Source organism: Rhinoderma darwinii, chromosome 6 (assembly GCF_050947455.1).
Source record: "Rhinoderma darwinii isolate aRhiDar2 chromosome 6, aRhiDar2.hap1, whole genome shotgun sequence".
Classification (NCBI taxonomy): domain Eukaryota; kingdom Metazoa; phylum Chordata; class Amphibia; order Anura; family Rhinodermatidae; genus Rhinoderma; species Rhinoderma darwinii.
The window spans coordinates 8397045-8417888 of record NC_134692.1 but is presented as its reverse complement, the minus strand read 5'-3'; the positions used below and the strand labels follow the sequence as shown (position 1 = coordinate 8417888).

Below are 20844 nucleotides of genomic sequence, written 5' to 3'. Positions count from 1 at the left end.
GTATAAGAAAACTATCACAAGACGCAGGAGCAAATACCCAGGGACATAAATATAGGGGGTGCAGAAGTTGTAGTCGGGCACTGGGACACGAGGAGGCCCACAGGCTCCTTTGTCCCATATGAAACGCGTTATAGTTGGGGGCTGTTAAAGATTTCACATTGGTGCCCATGAACTTTAAGTTAATCCTCTGAATTTGATGTGACTTTAGCAACACTGGTGACTTTCTGGAGCTTGATCACCTACTTGAAGGGGTCGACTAGTTTTATGTATAGAAATATCAATAATGAAAAGTTATGCAACTTTCTAATATGCTTTATAGTCTAATTTCTCACCCTTTTCAAGATCTCTGCTTGCTTTTAATAATAGGAATTATGCTTGTTTCCATCCAGAGGCTAAGAACCTATACAGAGCTAATAATTATCACAGCTGAGTTTGCTACAATTGTATCCAGTCTAGACAATCCTCTGTGATAAAAACAGCCTGGACCCCAGACTGATACATTGTAACGGACTATCAGGACAGGAGAGAGATTTGTGCAGCACAAGTAACTAGAAGACCCCGTAATAAATAACGGTGATCTCGCTTTGCTGCCAGGAGCAGAAACAGACGTGAAGAGGGGATGGGGGTAAGTATCCCACTATTGTGGACCCAGCAAAACACTAGAGGACGGGACTTACTTAGCGGGGGTTCCATCTGTCTTCATCCACCTGGAGAAGGAAAGTTTCACAGGTCAGTGAGTCAGACCAATAAGTCATACACAGAAGAGGGCGACGTCTATAGGTGACGGGAGACATTATAGCCGCAGCCACTCTCAGTGAGATCTATTATCAGAAATTACAGAGCAGGACCCTCACATATGGGAGACACAATGCTGGATTATCAGATTCTCTATATTATCAGTGATATTAATCAGATCAATAACAATATAATAAATCCCTGTCCTCATCAATAAACACTTATGTATAAGACATTATAAGGAGGAGACCCTGATACTCACTTCCTCTCTTGGGGATCCACATCACAGAATGTGACCGTGTTAAGTGGATAATGTCTCCTAAAAAACAGCCTGAAAAAAGAACAAAAAATGAAATGTAATAATCATATAATATTGTTATGTTAATCTGCCAATTATACAATTTCATCCAAAATTACTGGAGAAACCAAAGCAAGACAAAGATCTGATATTACAGTCACAGTAAAGTTATCAGTTATATATTTCTACAAAGGGGGCAGTATTCTAGTAGTTATATTCTTGTATATAGGGAGCAGTATTCTAGTAGTTATATTCTTGTATATAGGACCAGTATTATAGTAGTTATATTCTTGTATATAGGGAGCAGTATTATAGTAGTTATATTCTTGTATATAGGAGCAGTATTATAGTAGTTATATTCTTGTATATAGGAGCAGTATTATAGTACTTATATTCTTGTATATAGGGGGCAGTATTATAGTAGTTATATTCTTGTATATAGGGGGCAGTATTATACTAGTTATATTCTTGTATATAGGAAGCAGTATTATAGTAGTTATATTCTTGTATATAGGAGCAGTATTATAGTAGTTATATTCCTGTATATAGGGGCAGTATTATAGTAATATTCTTGTATATAGGGGCAGTAGTATAGTAGTTATATTCTTGTATATAGGGGGGGCAGTATTATAGTAGTTATATTCTTGTATATAGGGGGCAGTATTATAGTAGTTATATTCTTGTATATAGGGGGGCAGTATTATAGTAGTTATATTCTTGTATATAGGACCAGTATTATAGTAGTTATATTCTTGTATATAGGACCAGTATTATAGTAGTTATATTCTTGTATATAGGAGCAGTATTATAGTAGTTATATTCCTGTATATAGGGGCAGTATTATAGTAGTTATATTCTTGTATATAGGGGCAGTAGTATAGTAGTTATATTCTTGTATATAGGGGGGCAGTATTATAGTAGTTATATTCTTGTATATAGGGGGCAGTATTATAGTAGTTATATTCTTGTATATAGGGGGGCAGTATTATAGTAGTTATATTCTTGTATATAGGAGCAGTATTACAGTAGTTATATTCTTGTATATAGGGGCAGTATTATAGTAGTTATATTCTTGTATATAGGAGCAGTATTATAGTAGTTATATTCTTGTACATAGGGGGCAGTATTATAGTAGTTATATTCTTGTATATAGGAGCATTATTATAATAGTTATATTCTTGTATATAGGAGCAGTATTATAGTAGTTATATTCTTGTATATAGGACCAGTATTATAGTAGTTATATTCTTGTATATAGGGGCAGTATTATACTAGTTATATTCTTGTATATAGGGGCAGTATTATAGTAGTTATATTCTTGTATATAGGGGCAGTATTATAGTAGTTATATTCTTGTGTATAGGGGCAGTATTATAGTAGTTATATTCTTGTATATAGGAGCAGTATTATAGTAGTTATATACTTGTATATAGGGGCAGTATTATAGTAGTTATATTCTTGTATATAGGGGCAGTATTATAGTAGTTATATTCTTGTATATAGGGGGCAGTATTATAGTAGTTATATTCTTGTATATAGGGGGCAGTATTATAGTAGTTATATTCTTGTATATAGGGGGCAGTATTATAGTAGTTATATTCTTGTATATAGGGGGCAGTATTATAGTAGTTATATTATTGTATATAGGGGCAGTATTATAGTAGTTATAGTCTTGTATATAGGGGCAGTATTATAGTAGTTATATTCTTGTATATAGGGAGCAGTATTATAGTAGTGATATTCTTGTATATAGGAGCAGTATTATAGTAGTTATATTCTTGTATATAGGGGGCAGTATTATAGTAGTTATATTCTTGTATATAGGAGCAGTATTATAGTAGTTATATTCTAATATAGGGGCAGTATTATAGTAGTTATATTCTTGTATATAGGGGCAGTATTATAGTAGTTATATTCTAATATAGGGGCAGTATTATAGTAGTTATATTCTTGTATATAGGGCAGTATTATAGTAGTTGTATTCTTGTGTATAGGGGGCAGTATTATAGTAGTTATAGTCTTGTATATAGAGGCAGTATTATAGTGGTTATATTCTTGTATATAGGGAGCAGTATTATAGTAGTTATATTCTTGTATATTGGGGGCAGTATTATAGTAGTTATATTCTTATATATAGGGGGCAGTATTATAGTAGTTATATTCTTGTATATAGGGGCAGTATTATAGAGTTATATTCTTGTATATAGGGGCAGTATTATAGTAGTTATATTCTGTATATAGGGGGCAGTATTATAGTAGTTATATTCTTGTATATAGGGGGCAGTATTATAGTAGTTATATTCTTATATATAGGGGGCAGCATTATAGTAGTTATATTCTTGTATATAGGGGGCAGTATTATAGTAGTTATATTCTAATATAGGGGCAGTATTATAGTAGTTATATTCTTGTATATAGGGGCAGTATTATAGTAGTTATATTCTAATATAGGGGCAGTATTATAGTAGTTATATTCTTGTATATAGGGCAGTATTATAGTAGTTATATTCTTGTATATAGGGGCAGTATTATAGTAGTTATATTCTTGTATATAGGGGACAGTATTATAGTAGTTATATTCTTGTATATAGGGGCCGTATTATAGTAGTTATATTCTTGTATATAGGGGCAGTATTATAGTAGTTATATTCTTGTATATAGGAGGCAGTATTATAGTAGTTATATTCTTGTATATAGGGGGCAGTATTATAGTAGTTATATTCTTGTATATAGGGGGCAGTATTATAGTAGTTATATTCTGTATATAGGGGGCAGTATTATAGTAGTTATATTCTTGTATATAGGGGGCAGTATTATAGTAGTTATATTCTTATATATAGGGGGCAGCATTATAGTAGTTATATTCTTGTATATAGGGGGCAGTATTATAGTAGTTATATTCTTGTATATAGGAGCAGTATTAAAGTAGTTATATTCTTGTATATAGGGGGCAGTATTATAGTAGTTATATTCTTGTATATATGGGCAGTATTATAGTAGTTATATTCTTGTATATAGGGGCAGTATTATAGTAGTTATATTCTTGTATATAGGGGCAGTATTATAGTAGTTATATTCTTGTATATAGGGGCAGTATTATAGTAGTTATATTCTTGTATATAGGAGGCAGTATTATAGTAGTTATATTCTTGTATATAGGGGGCAGTATTATAGTAGTTATATTCTTGTATATAGGGGGCAGTATTATAGTAGTTATATTCTGTATATAGGGGGCAGTATTATAGTAGTTATATTCTGTATATAGGGGGCAGTATTATAGTAGTTATATTCTTGTATATAGGGGGCAGTATTATAGTAGTTATAGTCTTGTATATAGGGGGCAGTATTATAGTAGTTATATTCTTGTATATAGGGGCAGTATTATAGTAGTTATATTCTTGTATATAGGGGGCAGTATTAGAGTAGTTATATTCTTGTATATAGGGGCAGTATTATAGTAGTTATATTATTGTATATAGGGGGCAGTATTATAGTAGTTATATTCTTGTATATAGGGGGCAGTATTATAGTAGTTATATTCTTGTATATAGGGGGCAGTATTATAGTAGTTATATTCTTGTATATAGGAGCAGTATTATAGTAGTTATATTCTTGTATATAGGGGACAGTATTATAGTAGTTATATTCTTGTATATAGGGGCAGTATTATAGTAGTTATATTCTTGTATATAGGGGGCAGTATTATAGTAGTTATATTCTTGTATATAGGGGCAGTATTATAGTAGTTATATTCTTGTATATAGGGACAGTATTATAGTAGTTATATTCTTATATATAGGGGGCAGTATTATAGTAGTTATATTCTTGTATATAGGGGGCAGTATTATAGTAGTTATATTCTTGTATATAGGAGCAGTATTATAGTAGTTATATTCTTGTATATAGGGGGCAGTATTATAGTAGTTATATTCTTGTATATAGGGGCAGTATTATAGTAGTTATATTCTTGTATATAGGGACAGTATTATAGTAGTTATATTCTTATATATAGGGGGCAGTATTATAGTAGTTATATTCTTGTATATAGGGGGCAGTATTATAGTAGTTATATTCTTGTATATAGGAGCAGTATTATAGTAGTTATATTCTTGTATATAGGGGACAGTATTATAGTAGTTATATTCTTGTATATAGGGGCAGTATTATAGTAGTTATATTCTTGTATATAGGGGCAGTATTATAATAGATATATTCTTGTACATAGGGGCAGTATTATAGTAATTTTGTATTTTACTTATATACTTTTTTTATTTGATTTTTCCCCCATTTTTAAGATCTCTACTTCATTTTATCAGTGGTCCACTTCCTACTGCTATTTACATTTGAATAGATATTTTCAGCATGTGTTATACAGTCATTTAATGAATAAATTAGGTTTTCTTACTTTCTCTGATTGTCGGTCAAGGTAATGCCTTGAGCGGAAACTTTGAAGTGAACAATAGTCGCAGAGGGTTGGGGGTCAGTGGATAGCGTCTCTCCAATGGTCTTGGCAATGGCCTGCGGTCCTGTGAGTGATTCCATGTCAATCGAATTGACAAACAGCACGTTGCAAGCTGCAGGAAGAAATAAGGGTTAGTAACAATTTGGGTTTTTAGCACTCTCTCTCCCCCCATTTCAGCTCTACTTATCCAACACCTATTCTCTTTAGTGAGTGACAAGTTCAGATCTGTAAAACCGCATGACCCAGTGTTGCCCTCTACAGGATGCATCTGGTTTGGGCCACTGCTTTGCAAATAGCACAACTTCATAATAAATAGTTATAAAGGGAAACCTACGTGAAAGCCGGAGTTCCTCTTTAATACATCAGTACATGTCTCCATTTTTTGGGTTTTATGTAAATTATAAACCGCTGTATAACTTTCTCATATACCTTGTGTTTTAATTCCTCATCATTTTAAAGATTCCTGCTTGCTATCAATACATTTTGTTGTTTTTGTTTATTACATCCAGAGGCTAAAAACGGTAAAAACTGTGGGCGGTTTTACCACATATTGTCGCGGTTCTGATGTTTTTATGAGCTTCAGATGTGGAAGCCATTCAGGTTAAACCGCGTGCCTTTTTTGTTGTGTGGTTCTCAGACACGTGACACTAACCACACCCAGTGGCGGAACCTCATGCCCGGTGGCGTCGATAGCACCGGAGGGGGCCCAGTGCTAGCGACAGCCACATTCACTTGTAAGGACGCAGATACAAATGAATATTATAGGTTGCAGGTACTCCCGGCACAGGCCGGCGTGATGAGGTTACCGCATCACGCTGTTCGGCGCATGAGCCCCGACTGGAGACTTTGCAATGCTCCTTCTGTCACGGGAACGGACCAAGGTAAGTACAATATATATTTTCATGGCCATATACGGGGGGGATTTCTGTGTAGCACTATATACAAGGGGGGATGCCGTGTAGCACTATATACAAGGGGGGGGGCGCTGTATACATGGGAGGGACGCTGTAATCACTTATAACATCTGCAAAGCTCCTGTGTATAACTGGCATCAATCATTATATGATCACTACAGGGTGGTAATATTGGTCTTTGTATAGTGGTTTTTATTCAGTCACTATGTGGTTATAGTGTGGTGGTATTATTCAGTAACAGTATGAGGGTATTATTCAGTCACTATGTGGTTATGGTGTGGTGGTATTATTCAGTAACAGTATGGGGTATTATTCAGTCACTATGTGGTTATGGTGTGGTGGTATTATTCAGTAACAGTATGAGGGTATTATTCAGTCACTATGTGGTTATGGTGTGGTGGTATTATTCAGTAACAGTTTGGCGGTATTATTCAGTCACTATGTGGTTATGTTGTGGCGGTATTATTCAGTAACAGTATGGAGTATTATTCAGTCACTATGTGGTTATGGTGTGGAGGTATTATTCAGTAACAGTATGGGGGTATTATTCAGTCACTGTGGTTATGGTGTGGAGGTATTATTCAGTAACAGTATGGGGGTATTATTCAGTAACAGTATGGGGGTATTATTCAGTCACTATGTGGTCATGGTGTGGTGGTATTATTCAGTAACAGTATGGGGGGTATTATTCAGTCACTGTGGTTATGGTGTGGAGGTATTATTCAGTAACAGTATGGGGGTATTATTCAGTCACTGTGGTTATGGTGTGGAGGTATTATTCAGTAACAGTATGGGGGTATTATTCAGTAACAGTATGGGGGTATTATTCAGTCACTATGTGGTTATGGTGTGGTGGTATTATTCAGTAACAGTATGGGGGTATTATTCAGTCACTATGTGGTTATGGGGTGGTGGTATTATTTGGTAACAGTATGGGGGTATTATTCAGTCACTGTGTGGTTATGGTGTGGAGGTATTATTCAGTAACAGTATGGGGGTATTATTCAGTAACAGTATGAGGGTATTATTCTGTCACTATGTTTATGGTGTGGGGGTATTATTCAGTAACAGTATGGGGGTATTATTCAGTCACTGTGTGGTTATGGTGTGGAGGTATTATTCAGTAACAGTATGGAGGTATTATTCAGTCACTATGTGGTTATGCTGTGGCGGTATTATTCAGTAACAGTATGGAGGTATTATTCAGTCACTATGTGGTTATGATGTGGTGGTATTATTCAGTAACAGTATGGCGGTATTATTCAGTCACTATGTGGTTATGATGTGGTGGTATTATTCAGTAACAGTATGGGGGTATTATTCAGTCACTGTGTGGTTATGGTGTGGAGGTATTATTCAGTAACAGTATGGAGGTATTATTCAGTCACTATGTGGTTATGCTGTGGCGGTATTATTCAGTAACAGTATGGAGGTATTATTCAGTCACTATGTGGTTATGATGTGGTGGTATTATTCAGTAACAGTATGGCGGTATTATTCAGTCACTATGTAGTTATGGTGTGGTGGTATTATTCAGTAACAGTATGGGGGTATTATTCAGTCACTATGTGGTTATGCTGTGGCGGTATTATTCAGTAACAGTATGGAGGTATTATTCAGTCACTATGTGGTTATGATGTGGTGGTATTATTCAGTAACAGTATGGCGGTATTATTCAGTCACTATGTGGTTATGATGTGGTGGTATTATTCAGTAACAGTATGGGGGTATTAGTCAGTCACTATGTGGTTATGGTGTGGAGGTATTATTCAGTAACAGTATGGGGGTATTATTCAGTCACTATGTGGTTATGGTGTGGAGGTAATATTCAGTAACAGTATGGTGCTATTATTCAGTCACTATGAGGTTATGATGTGGTGGTATTATTCAGTAACAGTATGGGGGTATTATTCAGTCACTATGTGGTTATGGTGTGGTGGTATTATTCAGTAACAGTATGGGGGTATTATTCAGTCACTATGTGGTTATGGTGTGGTGGTATTATTCAGTAACAGTATGGGGTATTATTCAGTCACTATGTGGTTATGATGTGGCAGTATTATTCAGTAACAGTATGGGGTATTATTTAGTCACTCTGTGGTTATGGTGTGGTGGTATTATTCAGTAACAGTATGGGGGTATTATTCAGTCACTATGTGGTTATGGTGTGGAGGTATTATTCAGTAACAGTATGGTGGTATTATTCAGTCACTATGTGGTTATGGTGTGGTGGTATTATTCAGTATCAGTATGTGGATATTATTCAGTCACTATGAGGTTATGGTGTGGAGGTATTATTCAGTAACAGTATGGTGGTATTATTCAGTCACTATGTGGTTATGGTGTGGTGGTATTATTCAGTAACAGTATGGGGGTATTATTCAGTCACTATGTGGTTATGGTGTGGAGGTATTATTCAGTAACAGTATGGGGGGTATTATTCAGTCACTATGTGGTTATGGTGTGGAGGTATTATTCAGTAACAGTATGGCGGTATTATTCAGTCACTATGTGGTTATGGTGTGGTGGTATTATTCAGTAACAGTATGGGGGTATTATTCAGTCACTATGTGGTTATGGTGTGGTGGTATTATTCAGTAACAGTACGGGGGTATTATTCAGTCACTATGTGGTCATGGTGTGGGGGTATTATTCAGTAACAGTATGGGGGTATTATTCAGTCACTATGTGGTCATGGTGTGGTGGTATTATTCAGTAACAGTACGGGGGTATTATTCAGTCACTATGTGGTTATGGAGTGGTGGTATTATTCAGTAACAGTATGGGGGTATTATTCAGTCACTATGTGGTTATGGTGTGGATGAATTATTCAGTAACAGTTTGATGGTATTATTCAGTCACTATGTGGTTATGGTGTGGCGGTATTATTCAGTCACTATGTGGTTATGGTGTGGTGGTATTATTCAGTACCGGTATGGGGGTATTATTCAGTCACTATGTGGTTATGGTGTGGCAGTATTATTCAGTAACAGTATGGGGGTATTATTCAGTCACTATGTGGTTATGATGTGGCGGTATTATTCAGTAACAGTATGGGGGTATTATTCAGTCACTATGTAGTTATGGTGTGGCGGTGTTATTCAGTATCAGTATGGGGATATTATTCAGTCACTATGTGGTTATGGTGTGGAGGTATTATTCAGTAACAGTACGGGGGTATTATTCAGTCACTATGTGGTTATGGTGTGGTGGTATTATTCAGTAACAGTATGGGGGTATTATTCAGTCACTATGTGGTTATGGTGTGGCGGTATTATTCAGTAACAGTATGGGGGTATTATTCAGGTACTATGTGGTTATGGTGTGGCGGTATTATTCAGTAACAGTATGGGGGTATTATTCAGTCACTATGTGGTTATGGTGTGGTGGTATTATTCAGTAACAGTATGGGGGTATTATTCAGTCACTATGTGGTTATGGTGTGGGGGTATTATTCAGTAACAGTATGGGGGTATTATTCAGTCACTGTGGTTATGGTGTGGAGGTATTATTCAGTAACAGTATGGGGGTATTATTCAGTAACAGTATGGGGGTATTATTCAGTCACTATGTGGTCATGGTGTGGTGGTATTATTCAGTAACAGTATGGGGGGTATTATTCAGTCACTGTGGTTATGGTGTGGAGGTATTATTCAGTAACAGTATGGGGGGTATTATTCAGTCACTATGTGGTTATGGTGTGGTGGTATTATTCAGTAACAGTATGGGGGGTATTATTCAGTCACTATGTGGTTATGGGGTGGTGGTATTATTTGGTAACAGTATGGGGGTATTATTCAGTCACTATGTGGTTATGGTGTGGAGGTATTATTCAGTAACAGTATGAGGGTATTATTCTGTCACTATGTTTATGGTGTGGGGGTATTATTCAGTAACAGTATGGGGGTATTATTCAGTCACTGTGGTTATGGTGTGGAGGTATTATTCAGTAACAGTATGATGGTATTATTCAGTCACTATGTGGTTATGGTGTGGGGGTATTATTCAGTAACAGTATGTGGGTATTATTCAGTCACTATGTGGTTATGATGTGGTGGTATTATTCAGTAACAGTATGGCGGTATTATTCAGTCACTATGTGGTTATGATGTGGTGGTATTATTCAGTAACAGTATGGGGGTATTATTCAGTTACTATGTGGTTATGATGTGGTGGTATTATTCAGTAACAGTATGGCGGTATTATTCAGTCACTATGTGGTTATGATGTGGTGGTATTATTCAGTAACAGTATGGGGGTATTAGTCAGTCACTATGTGGTTATGGTGTGGAGGTATTATTCAGTAACAGTATGGTGGTATTATTCAGTCACTATGAGGTTATGATGTGGTGGTATTATTCAGTAACAGTATGGGGGTATTATTCAGTCACTATGTGGTTATGGTGTGGTGGTATTATTCAGTAACAGTATGGGGGTATTATTCAGTCACTATGTGGTTATGGTGTGGTGGTATTATTCAGTAACAGTATGGGGGTATTATTCAGTCACTATGTGGTTATGGTGTGGAGGTATTATTCAGTATCAGTATGTGGATATTATTCAGTCACTATGAGGTTATGGTGTGGAGGTATTATTCAGTAACAGTATGGTGGTATTATTCAGTCACTATGTGGTTATGGTGTGGTGGTATTATTCAGTAACAGTATGGGGGTATTATTCAGTCACTATGTGGTTATGGTGTGGAGGTATTATTCAGTAACAGTATGGGGGGTATTATTCAGTCACTATGTGGTTATGGTGTGGAGGTATTATTCAGTAACAGTATGGCGGTATTATTCAGTCACTATGTGGTTATGGTGTGGTGGTATTATTCAGTAACAGTATGGGGGTATTATTCAGTCACTATGTGGTTATGGTGTGGTGGTATTATTCAGTAACAGTACGGGGGTATTATTCAGTCACTATGTGGTCATGGTGTGGGGGTATTATTCAGTAACAGTATGGGGGTATTATTCAGTCACTATGTGGTCATGGTGTGGTGGTATTATTCAGTAACAGTACGGGGGTATTATTCAGTCACTATGTGGTTATGGAGTGGTGGTATTATTCAGTAACAGTATGGGGGTATTATTCAGTCACTATGTGGTTATGGTGTGGATGAATTATTCAGTAACAGTTTGATGGTATTATTCAGTCACTATGTGGTTATGGTGTGGCGGTATTATTCAGTCACTATGTGGTTATGGTGTGGTGGTATTATTCAGTACCGGTATGGGGGTATTATTCAGTCACTATGTGGTTATGGTGTGGCAGTATTATTCAGTAACAGTATGGGGGTATTATTCAGTCACTATGTGTTTATGGTGTGGTGGTATTATTCAGTAACAGTATGGGGGTATTATTCAGTCACTATGTGGTTATGATGTGGCGGTATTATTCAGTAACAGTATGGGGGTATTATTCAGTCACTATGTAGTTATGGTGTGGCGGTGTTATTCAGTATCAGTATGGGGATATTATTCAGTCACTATGTGGTTATGGTGTGGAGGTATTATTCAGTAACAGTATGGGAGTATTATTCAGTCACTATGTGGTTATGGTGTGGTGGTATTATTCAGTAACAGTATGGGGGTATTATTCAGTCACTATGTGGTTATGGTAAGGCAGTATTATTCAGTCACTATGTGGTTATGGTGTGGCGGTATTATTCAGTAACAGTATGGGGGTATTATTCAGGTACTATGTGGTTATGGTGTGGCGGTATTATTCAGTAACAGTATGGGGGTATTATTCAGTCACTATGTGGTTATGGTGTGGTGGTATTATTCAGTAACAGTATGGGGGTATTATTCAGTCACTATGTGGTTATGGTGTGGGGGTATTATTCAGTAACTGTATGGGGGTATTATTCAGTCACTATGTGGTTATGGTGTGGTGGTATTATTCAGTAACAGTATGGGGGTATTATTCAGTCACTATGTGGTTATGGTGTGGAGGTATTATTCAGTAACAGTATGGTGGTATTATTCAGTCACTATGTGGTTATGGTGTGGTGGTATTATTCAGTAACAGTATGGGGGTATTATTCAGTCACTATGTGGTTATGGTGTGGGGGTATTATTCAGTAACAGTATGGGGGTATTATTCAGTCACTATGTGGTTATGGTGTGGGGGTATTATTCAGTAACAGTATGGGGGTATTATTCAGTCACTGGTTTTGGTGTGGCAGTATTATTCAATAACATTATGGGGGTATTATTCAGTCATTATGTGGTTATAGTATGGCGGTATTATTCAGCCAGTATGTGGTTATGGTATGGCGGTATTATTCAGCCACTATGTGGTTATGGTATGGCGGTATTATTAAGTAACAGTATGGGGGTATTATTCAGTCACTATGTGGTTATGGTGTGGCGGTATTATTCAGTAACAGTATGGGGGTATTATTCAGTCACTATGTGGTTATGGTGTGGTGGTATTATTCAGTAACAGTATGGGGTATTATTCAGTCACTATGTGGTTATGGTGTGGTGGTATTATTCAGTAACAGTATGGGGGTGTTATGCAGTCACTATGTGGTTATGGTGTGGTGGTATTATTCAGTAACAGTATGGGGGTATTATTCAGTCACTATGTGGTTATGGTGTGGTGGTATTATTCAGTAACAGTATGGGGGTATTATTCAGTCACTATGTGGTTTTGGTGTGGTGGTATTATTCAGTAACAGTATGGGGGTATTATTCAGTCACTCTGTGGTTATGGTGTGGCGGTATTATTCAGTAACAGTATGGGGGTATTATTCAGTCACTATGTGGTTATGGTGTGGTGGTATTATTCAGTAACAGTACTGGGATATTATTCAGTCACTATGTGGTTATGGTGTGGGGGTATTATTCAGTAACAGTATGGGGGTATTATTCAGTCACTATGTGGTTATGGTGTGGTGGTATTATTCAGTAACAGTATGGGGGTGTTATGCAGTCACTATGTGGTTATGGTGTGACGGTATTATTCAGTAACAGTATGGGGATATTATTCAGTCACTATGTGGTTATGGTGTGGTGGTATTATTCAGTAACAGTATGGGGTATTATTCAGTCACTATGTGGTTATGGTGTGGTGGTATTATTCAGTAACAGTATGGGGTATTATTCAGTCACTATGTGGTTATGGTGTGGTGGTATTATTCAGTCACTATGTGGTTATGATGTGGCGGTATTATTCAGTAACAGTATGGGGGTATTATTCAGTCACTCTGTGGTTATGGTGTGGAGGTATTATTCAGTAACAGTATGGGGGTATTATTTAGTCACTATGTGGTAATGGTATGGGGGTATTATTCAGTAACAGTATGGGGGTATTATTCAGTCACTATGTGGTCATGGTGTGGTGATATTATTCAGTAACAGTATGGTGGTATTATTCAGTCACTCTGTGGTTATGGTGTGGGGGTATTATTCAGTAACAGTATGGGGGTATTATTCAGTCACTGTGGTTATGGTGTGGAGGTATTATTCAGTAACAGTATAGGGGTATTATTCAGTAACCGTATGGGGGTATTATTCAGTAACCGTATGGGGGTATTATTCAGTAACAGTATGGAGGTATTATTCAGTAACAGCATGGGGGTATTATTCAGTAACAGTATGGGGGTATTATTCAGTCACTATGTGGTTATTGTGTGGCGGTATTATTCAGTAACAGTATGGGGGTATTATTCAGTCACTATGTGGTGATGGTGTGCTGGTATTATTCAGTAACAGTATGGGGGTATTATTCAGTAACAGTATGGGGGTATTATTCAGTAACAGTATGGAGGTATTATTCAGTAACAGTATGGAGGTATTATTCAGTAACAGTATGGGGGTATTATTCAGTCACTATGTGGTTATGGTGTGGAGGTATTATTCAGTAACAGTATGGGGGTATTATTCAGTCACTATGTGGTTATGGAGTGGTGGTATTATTCAGTATCAGTATGGGGGTATTATTCAGTCACTATGTGGTTATGGTGTGGCGGTATTATTCAGTAACACTATGGGGGTATTATTCAGTCACTATGTGGTCATGGTGTGGTGGTATTATTCAGTAACAGTATGGTGGTATTATTCAGTAACAGTATGGTGGTATTATTCAGTCACTCTGTGGTTATGGTGTGGTGGTATTATTCAGTAACAGTATGGGGTATTATTCAGTCACTATGTGGTTATGATGAGGCGGTATTATTCAGTATCAGTATGGGGGTATTATTCAGTCACTATGTGGTTATGGTATGGTGGTATTATTCAGTAACAGTATGGGGGTATTATTCAGTCACTGTGGTTATGGTGTGGAGGTATTATTCAGTAACAGTATAGGGGTATTATTCAGTAACAGTATGTGGGTATTATTCAGTCACTATGTGGTTATGGTGTGGTGGTATTATTCAGTAACAGTATGGGGGTATTATTCAGTCACTATGTGGTTATGGTGTGGGAGTATTATTCAGTAACAGTATGGGAGTATTATTCAGTCACTAGGTGGTTATGGTGTGGTGGTATTATCAGTAACAGTATGGGGGTATTATTCAGTCACTATGTGGTTATGGTGTGGGGGTATTATTCAGTAATAGTATGGGGATATTATTCAGTCACTATGTGGTTATGGTGTGGCGGTATTATTCAGTAACAGTATGGGGTATTATTCAGTCACTATGTGGTTATGATGAGGCGGTATTATTCAGTATCAGTATGGGGGTATTATTCAGTCACTATGTGGTTATGGTGTGGAGGAATTATTCAGTAACAGTATGGGGGTATTATTCAGTCACTATGTGGTTATGGTGTGGAGGTATTATTCAGTGACAGTATAGGGGTATTATTCAGTAACAGTATGGGGGTATTATTCAGTAACAGTATGGGGGTATTATTCAGTAACAGTATGGGGTATTATTCAGTAACAGTATGGGGGTATTATTCAGTCACTATGTGGTTATGGTGTGGCAGTATTATTCAGTAACAGTATGGGGGTATTATTCAGTCACTATGTGGTTATGGTGTGGTGGTATTATTCAGTAACAGTATGGGGGTATTATTCAGTCACTATGTGGTTATGGTGTGGGAGTATTATTCAGTAACAGTATGGGAGTATTATTCAATCACTATGTGGTTATAGTGTGGTGGTATTATCAGTAACAGTATGGGGGTATTATTCAGTCACTATGTGGTTATGGTGTGGGAGTATTATTCAGTAACAGTATGGGAGTATTATTCAATCACTATGTGGTTATAGTGTGGTGGTATTATCAGTAACAGTATGGGGGTATTATTCAGTCACTGTGGTTATGGTGTGGCGGTATTATTCAGTAACAGTATGGGGGTATTATTCAGTCACTATGTGGTTATGGTGTGGAGGTATTAGTCAGTAACAGTATGGGGGTATTATTCAGTCACTATGTGGTTATGGTGTGGTGGTATTATCAGTAACAGTATGGGGGTATTATTCAGTCACTATGTAGTTATGGTGTGGTGGTATTATTCAGTAACAGTATAGGGGTATTATTCAGTAACAGTATGTGGGTATTATTCAGTAACAGTATGGGGGTATTATTCAGTCACTATGTGGTTATAGTGTGGTGGTATTATTCAGTAACAGTATGGTGGTATTATTCAGTCACTATGTGGTTATACTGTGGCGGTATTATTCAGTAACAGTATGGGGGTATTATTCAGTCACTATGTGGTTATGGTGTGGTGGTATTATTCAGTAACAGTATGGGGGTATTATTCAGTAACAGTATGGGGGTATTATTCAGTAACAGTATGGGGGTATTATTCAGTAACAGTATGGAGGTATTATTCAGTAACAGTATGGGGGTATTATTCAGTAACAGTATGGGGGTATTATTCAGTCACTATGTGGTTATGGTGTGTAGGTATTATTCAGTAACAGTATGGAGGTATTATTCAGTCACTATGTGGTTATGGTGTGGGGGTATTATTCAGTAACAGTATGGTGGTATTATTCAGTCACTATGTGGTTATGGTGTGGTGGTATTATTTAGTAACAGTATGGGGGTATTATTCAGTCACTATGTGGTATGGTGTGGTGGTATTATTTAGTAACAGTATGGGGGTATTATTCAGTCACTATGTGGTTATGATGTGGTGGTATTATTTAGTAACAGTATGGAGGTATTATTCAGTCACTCTGTGGTTATGGTGTGGTGGTATTATTTAGTAACAGTATGGGGGTATTATTCAGTCACTATGTGGTTATGGTGTGGTGGTATTATTTAGTAACAGTATGGAGGTATTATTCAGTCACTATGTGGTTATGATGTGGTGGTATTATTTAGTAACAGTATGGAGGTATTATTCAGTCACTCTGTGGTTATGGTGTGGAGGTATTATTCAGTAACAGTATGGGGGTATTATTCAGTCACTATGTGGTATGGTGTGGTGGTATTATTCAGTAACAGTATGGGGGTATTATTCAGTCACTATGTGGTTATGGTGTGGCGGTATTATTCAGTAACAGTATGGGGGTATTATTCAGTCACTATGTGGTTATGGTGTGGCGGTATTATTCAGTAACAGTATGGGGGTATTATTCAGTCACTATGAGGTTATGGTGTGGGGGTATTATTCAGTAATAGTATGGGGGTATTATTCAGTCACTCTGTGGTTATGGTGTGGAGGTATTATTGAGTGACAGTATGGTTGTATTATTCAGTCACTATGTGGTTATGGTGTGGAGGTATTATACAGTAACAGTATGGGGGTATTATTCAGTCACTATGTGGTTATGGTGTGGTGGTATTATTCAGTAACAGTATGGGGGTATTATTCAGTCACTATGTGGTTATGGTGTGGAGGTATTATTCAGTAACAGTATGGGGGTATTATTCAGTCACTATGTGGTTATGGTGTGGAGGTATTATTCAGTAACAGTATGGGGGTATTATTCAGTCACTATGTGGTTATGTTGTGGTAATATTATACAGTAACAGTATGGGGGTATTATTCAGTCACTATGTGGTTATGGTGTGGCGGTATTATTCAGTAACAGTATGGGGGTATTATTCAGTCACTATGTGGTTATGGAGTGGTGGTATTATTCAGTATCAGTATGGGGGTATTATTCAGTCACTATGTGGTTATGGTGTGGCGGTATTATTCAGTAACACTATGGGGGTATTATTCAGTCACTATGTGGTCATGGTGTGGTGGTATTATTCAGTAACAGTATGGTGGTATTATTCAGTAACAGTATGGAGGTATTATTCAGTAACAGTATGGGGGTATTATTCAGTCACTATGTGGTTATGGTGTGGTGGTATTATTCAGTAACAGTATAGAGGTATTATTCAGTCACTATGTGGTTATGGTGTGGGGGTATTATTCAGTCACTATGTGGTCATGGTGTGGGGGTATTATTCAGTAACAGTATGGGGGTATTATTCAGTCACTATGTGGTAATGGTGTGGAGGTATTATTCAGTAACAGTATGGGGGTATTATTCAGTCACTCTGTGGTTATGGTGTGGAGGTATTATTCAGTAACAGTATGGGTTATTATTTAGTCACTATGTGGTTATGATGAGGCGGTATTATTCAGTATCAGTATGGGGGTATTATTCAGTCACTATGTGGTAATGGTGTGGAGGTATTATTCAGTAACAGTATAGGGGTATTATTCAGTAACAGTATGTGGGTATTATTCAGTAACAGTATGGGGGTATTATTCAGTCACTATGTGGTTATAGTGTGGTGGTATTATTCAGTAACAGTATGGTGGTATTATTCAGTCACTATGTGGTTATACTGTGGCGGTATTATTCAGTAACAGTATGGGGGTATTATTCAGTCACTATGTGGTTATGGTGTGGTGGTATTATTCAGTAACAGTATGGGGGTATTATTCAGTAACAGTATGGGGGTATTATTCAGTAACAGTATGGAGGTATTATTCAGTAACAGTATGGGGGTATTATTCAGTAACAGTATGGGGGTATTATTCAGTAACAGTATGGAGGTATTATTCAGTAACAGTATGGGGGTATTATTCAGTAACAGTATGGGGGTATTATTCAGTCACTATGTGGTTATGGTGTGTAGGTATTATTCAGTAACAGTATGGAGGTATTATTCAGTCACTATGTGGTTATGGTGTGGGGGTATTATTCAGTAACTGTATGGTGGTATTATTCAGTCACTATGTGGTTATGGTGTGGTGGTATTATTTAGTAACAGTATGGGGGTATTATTCAGTCACTATGTGGTATGGTGTGGTGGTATTATTTAGTAACAGTATGGGGGTATTATTCAGTCACTATGTGGTTATGATGTGGTGGTATTATTTAGTAACAGTATGGAGGTATTATTCAGTCACTCTGTGGTTATGGTGTGGTGGTATTATTTAGTAACAGTATGGGGGTATTATTCAGTCACTATGTGGTTATGGTGTGGTGGTATTATTTAGTAACAGTATGGAGGTATTATTCAGTCACTATGTGGTTATGATGTGGTGGTATTATTTAGTAACAGTATGGAGGTATTATTCAGTCACTCTGTGGTTATGGTGTGGAGGTATTATTCAGTAACAGTATGGGGGTATTATTCAGTCACTATGTGGTATGGTGTGGTGGTATTATTCAGTAACAGTATGGGGGTATTATTCAGTCACTATGTGGTTATGGTGTGGCGGTATTATTCAGTAACAGTATGGGGGTATTATTCAGTCACTATGTGGTTATGGTGTGGCGGTATTATTCAGTAACAGTATGGGGGTATTATTCAGTCACTATGAGGTTATGGTGTGGGGGTATTATTCAGTAATAGTATGGGGGTATTATTCAGTCACTCTGTGGTTATGGTGTGGAGGTATTATTGAGTGACAGTATGGTTGTATTATTCAGTCACTATGTGGTTATGGTGTGGAGGTATTATTCAGTAACAGTATGGGGGTATTATTCAGTCACTATGTGGTTATGTTGTGGTAATATTATACAGTAACAGTATGGGGGTATTATTCAGTCACTATGTGGTTATGGTGTGGTGGTATTATTCAGTAACAGTATGGGGGTATTATTCAGTCACTATGTGGTTATGGTGTGGAGGTATTATTCAGTAACAGTATGGGGGTATTATTCAGTCACTATGTGGTTATGGTGTGGAGGTATTATTGAGTGACAGTATGGGGGTATTATTCAGTAACAGTATGGTGGTATTATTCAGTCACTATGAGGTTATGTTGTGGTAATATTATACAGTAACAGTATGGGGGTATTATTCAGTCACTATGTGATTATGGTGTGGTGGTATTATTCAGTAACAGTATGGGGGTATTATTCAGTCACTATGTGGTTATGGAGTGGGGGTATTATTCAGTAACAGTATGGGGGTATTATTCAGTCACTATGTGGTTATGGAGTGGTGGTATTATTCAGTAACAGTATGGGGCTAATATTCAGTCACTATATGGTTATGGTGTGGTGGTATTATTCAGTAACAGTATGGAGGTATTATTCAGTCACTATGTGGTTATGGTGTGGTGGTATTATTCAGTAACAGTATGGGGGTATTATTCAGTCACTATGTGGTTATGGTGTGGCGGTATTATTCAGTAACAGTATGGGGGTATTATTCAGTCACTGTGTGGTTATGGTGTGGCGGTATTATTCAGTAACAGTATGGGGGTATTATTCATTCACTATGTGGTTATGGTGTGGCGGTATTATTCAGTAACAGTATGGGGGTCTTATTCAGTCACTATGTGGTAATAGTGTGGTGGTATTATTCAGTAACAGTATGGGGGTATTATTCAGTCACTATGTGGTTATGGTGTGGTGGTATTATTCAGTAACAGTATGGGGGTATTATTCAGTCACTATGTGGTTATGGTGTGGGGGTATTATTCAGTAACAGTATGGGAGTATTATTCAGTCACTATGTAGTTATGGTGTGGTGGTATTATCAGTAACAGTATGGGGGTATTAGTCAGTCACTATGTGGTTATGGTGTGGTGGTATTATTCAGTAACAGTATGGGGGTATTATTCAGTCACTATGTGGTTATGGTGTGGTGGTATTAGTCAGTAACAGTATGGGGGTATTATTCAGTCACTGTGTGGGGGTATTATTCAGTCACTATGTGGTTATGGTGTGGCGGTATTATTTGGACCTTTTTATATTGTGTTATTATTGGTAATATTGGTCTTATAGTTGTGTTCAGTAACATTACGCAGGTAAAATAATCTGGTACAGTGGTATATATAGTGTATGATTTAATAACTATTTGTATATAGATAATTTTTTTGTGTGAGGGGGGGGGGGGACATATGATTTGGGGTTGGCACCACTCCTGGTTGAGCTAGAAATCAGCGATGCAGATCTCTGCACATCAACTTCTGAATTGACTGCATTATTGATACAGTAAGATTGTATTCACATCTGCGTCAGGGTTCCCTTGTTGGGTTCAGTCAGACCTCTCCATC

At 37.1% G+C, this 20844-nt stretch overlaps 1 protein-coding gene across 7 annotated transcripts in view; it reads right to left on the bottom strand.

Moving 5' to 3' along the window:
- Window positions 1–20844, bottom strand: part of TNS1 (tensin 1) — a 165140-nt gene that overhangs the window by 7186 nt on the left and 137110 nt on the right. For all 7 annotated transcript variants that reach the window (XM_075829085.1, XM_075829086.1, XM_075829083.1 and 4 more), the window contains 3 exons: window positions 5439–5607; window positions 998–1066; window positions 678–707 (listed from right to left, as the gene is read on the bottom strand). In XM_075829085.1, the coding sequence (XP_075685200.1) occupies window positions 678–707; window positions 998–1066; window positions 5439–5607 (268 nt within the window). The remainder of the gene's footprint in view (window positions 1–677; window positions 708–997; window positions 1067–5438; window positions 5608–20844) is intronic.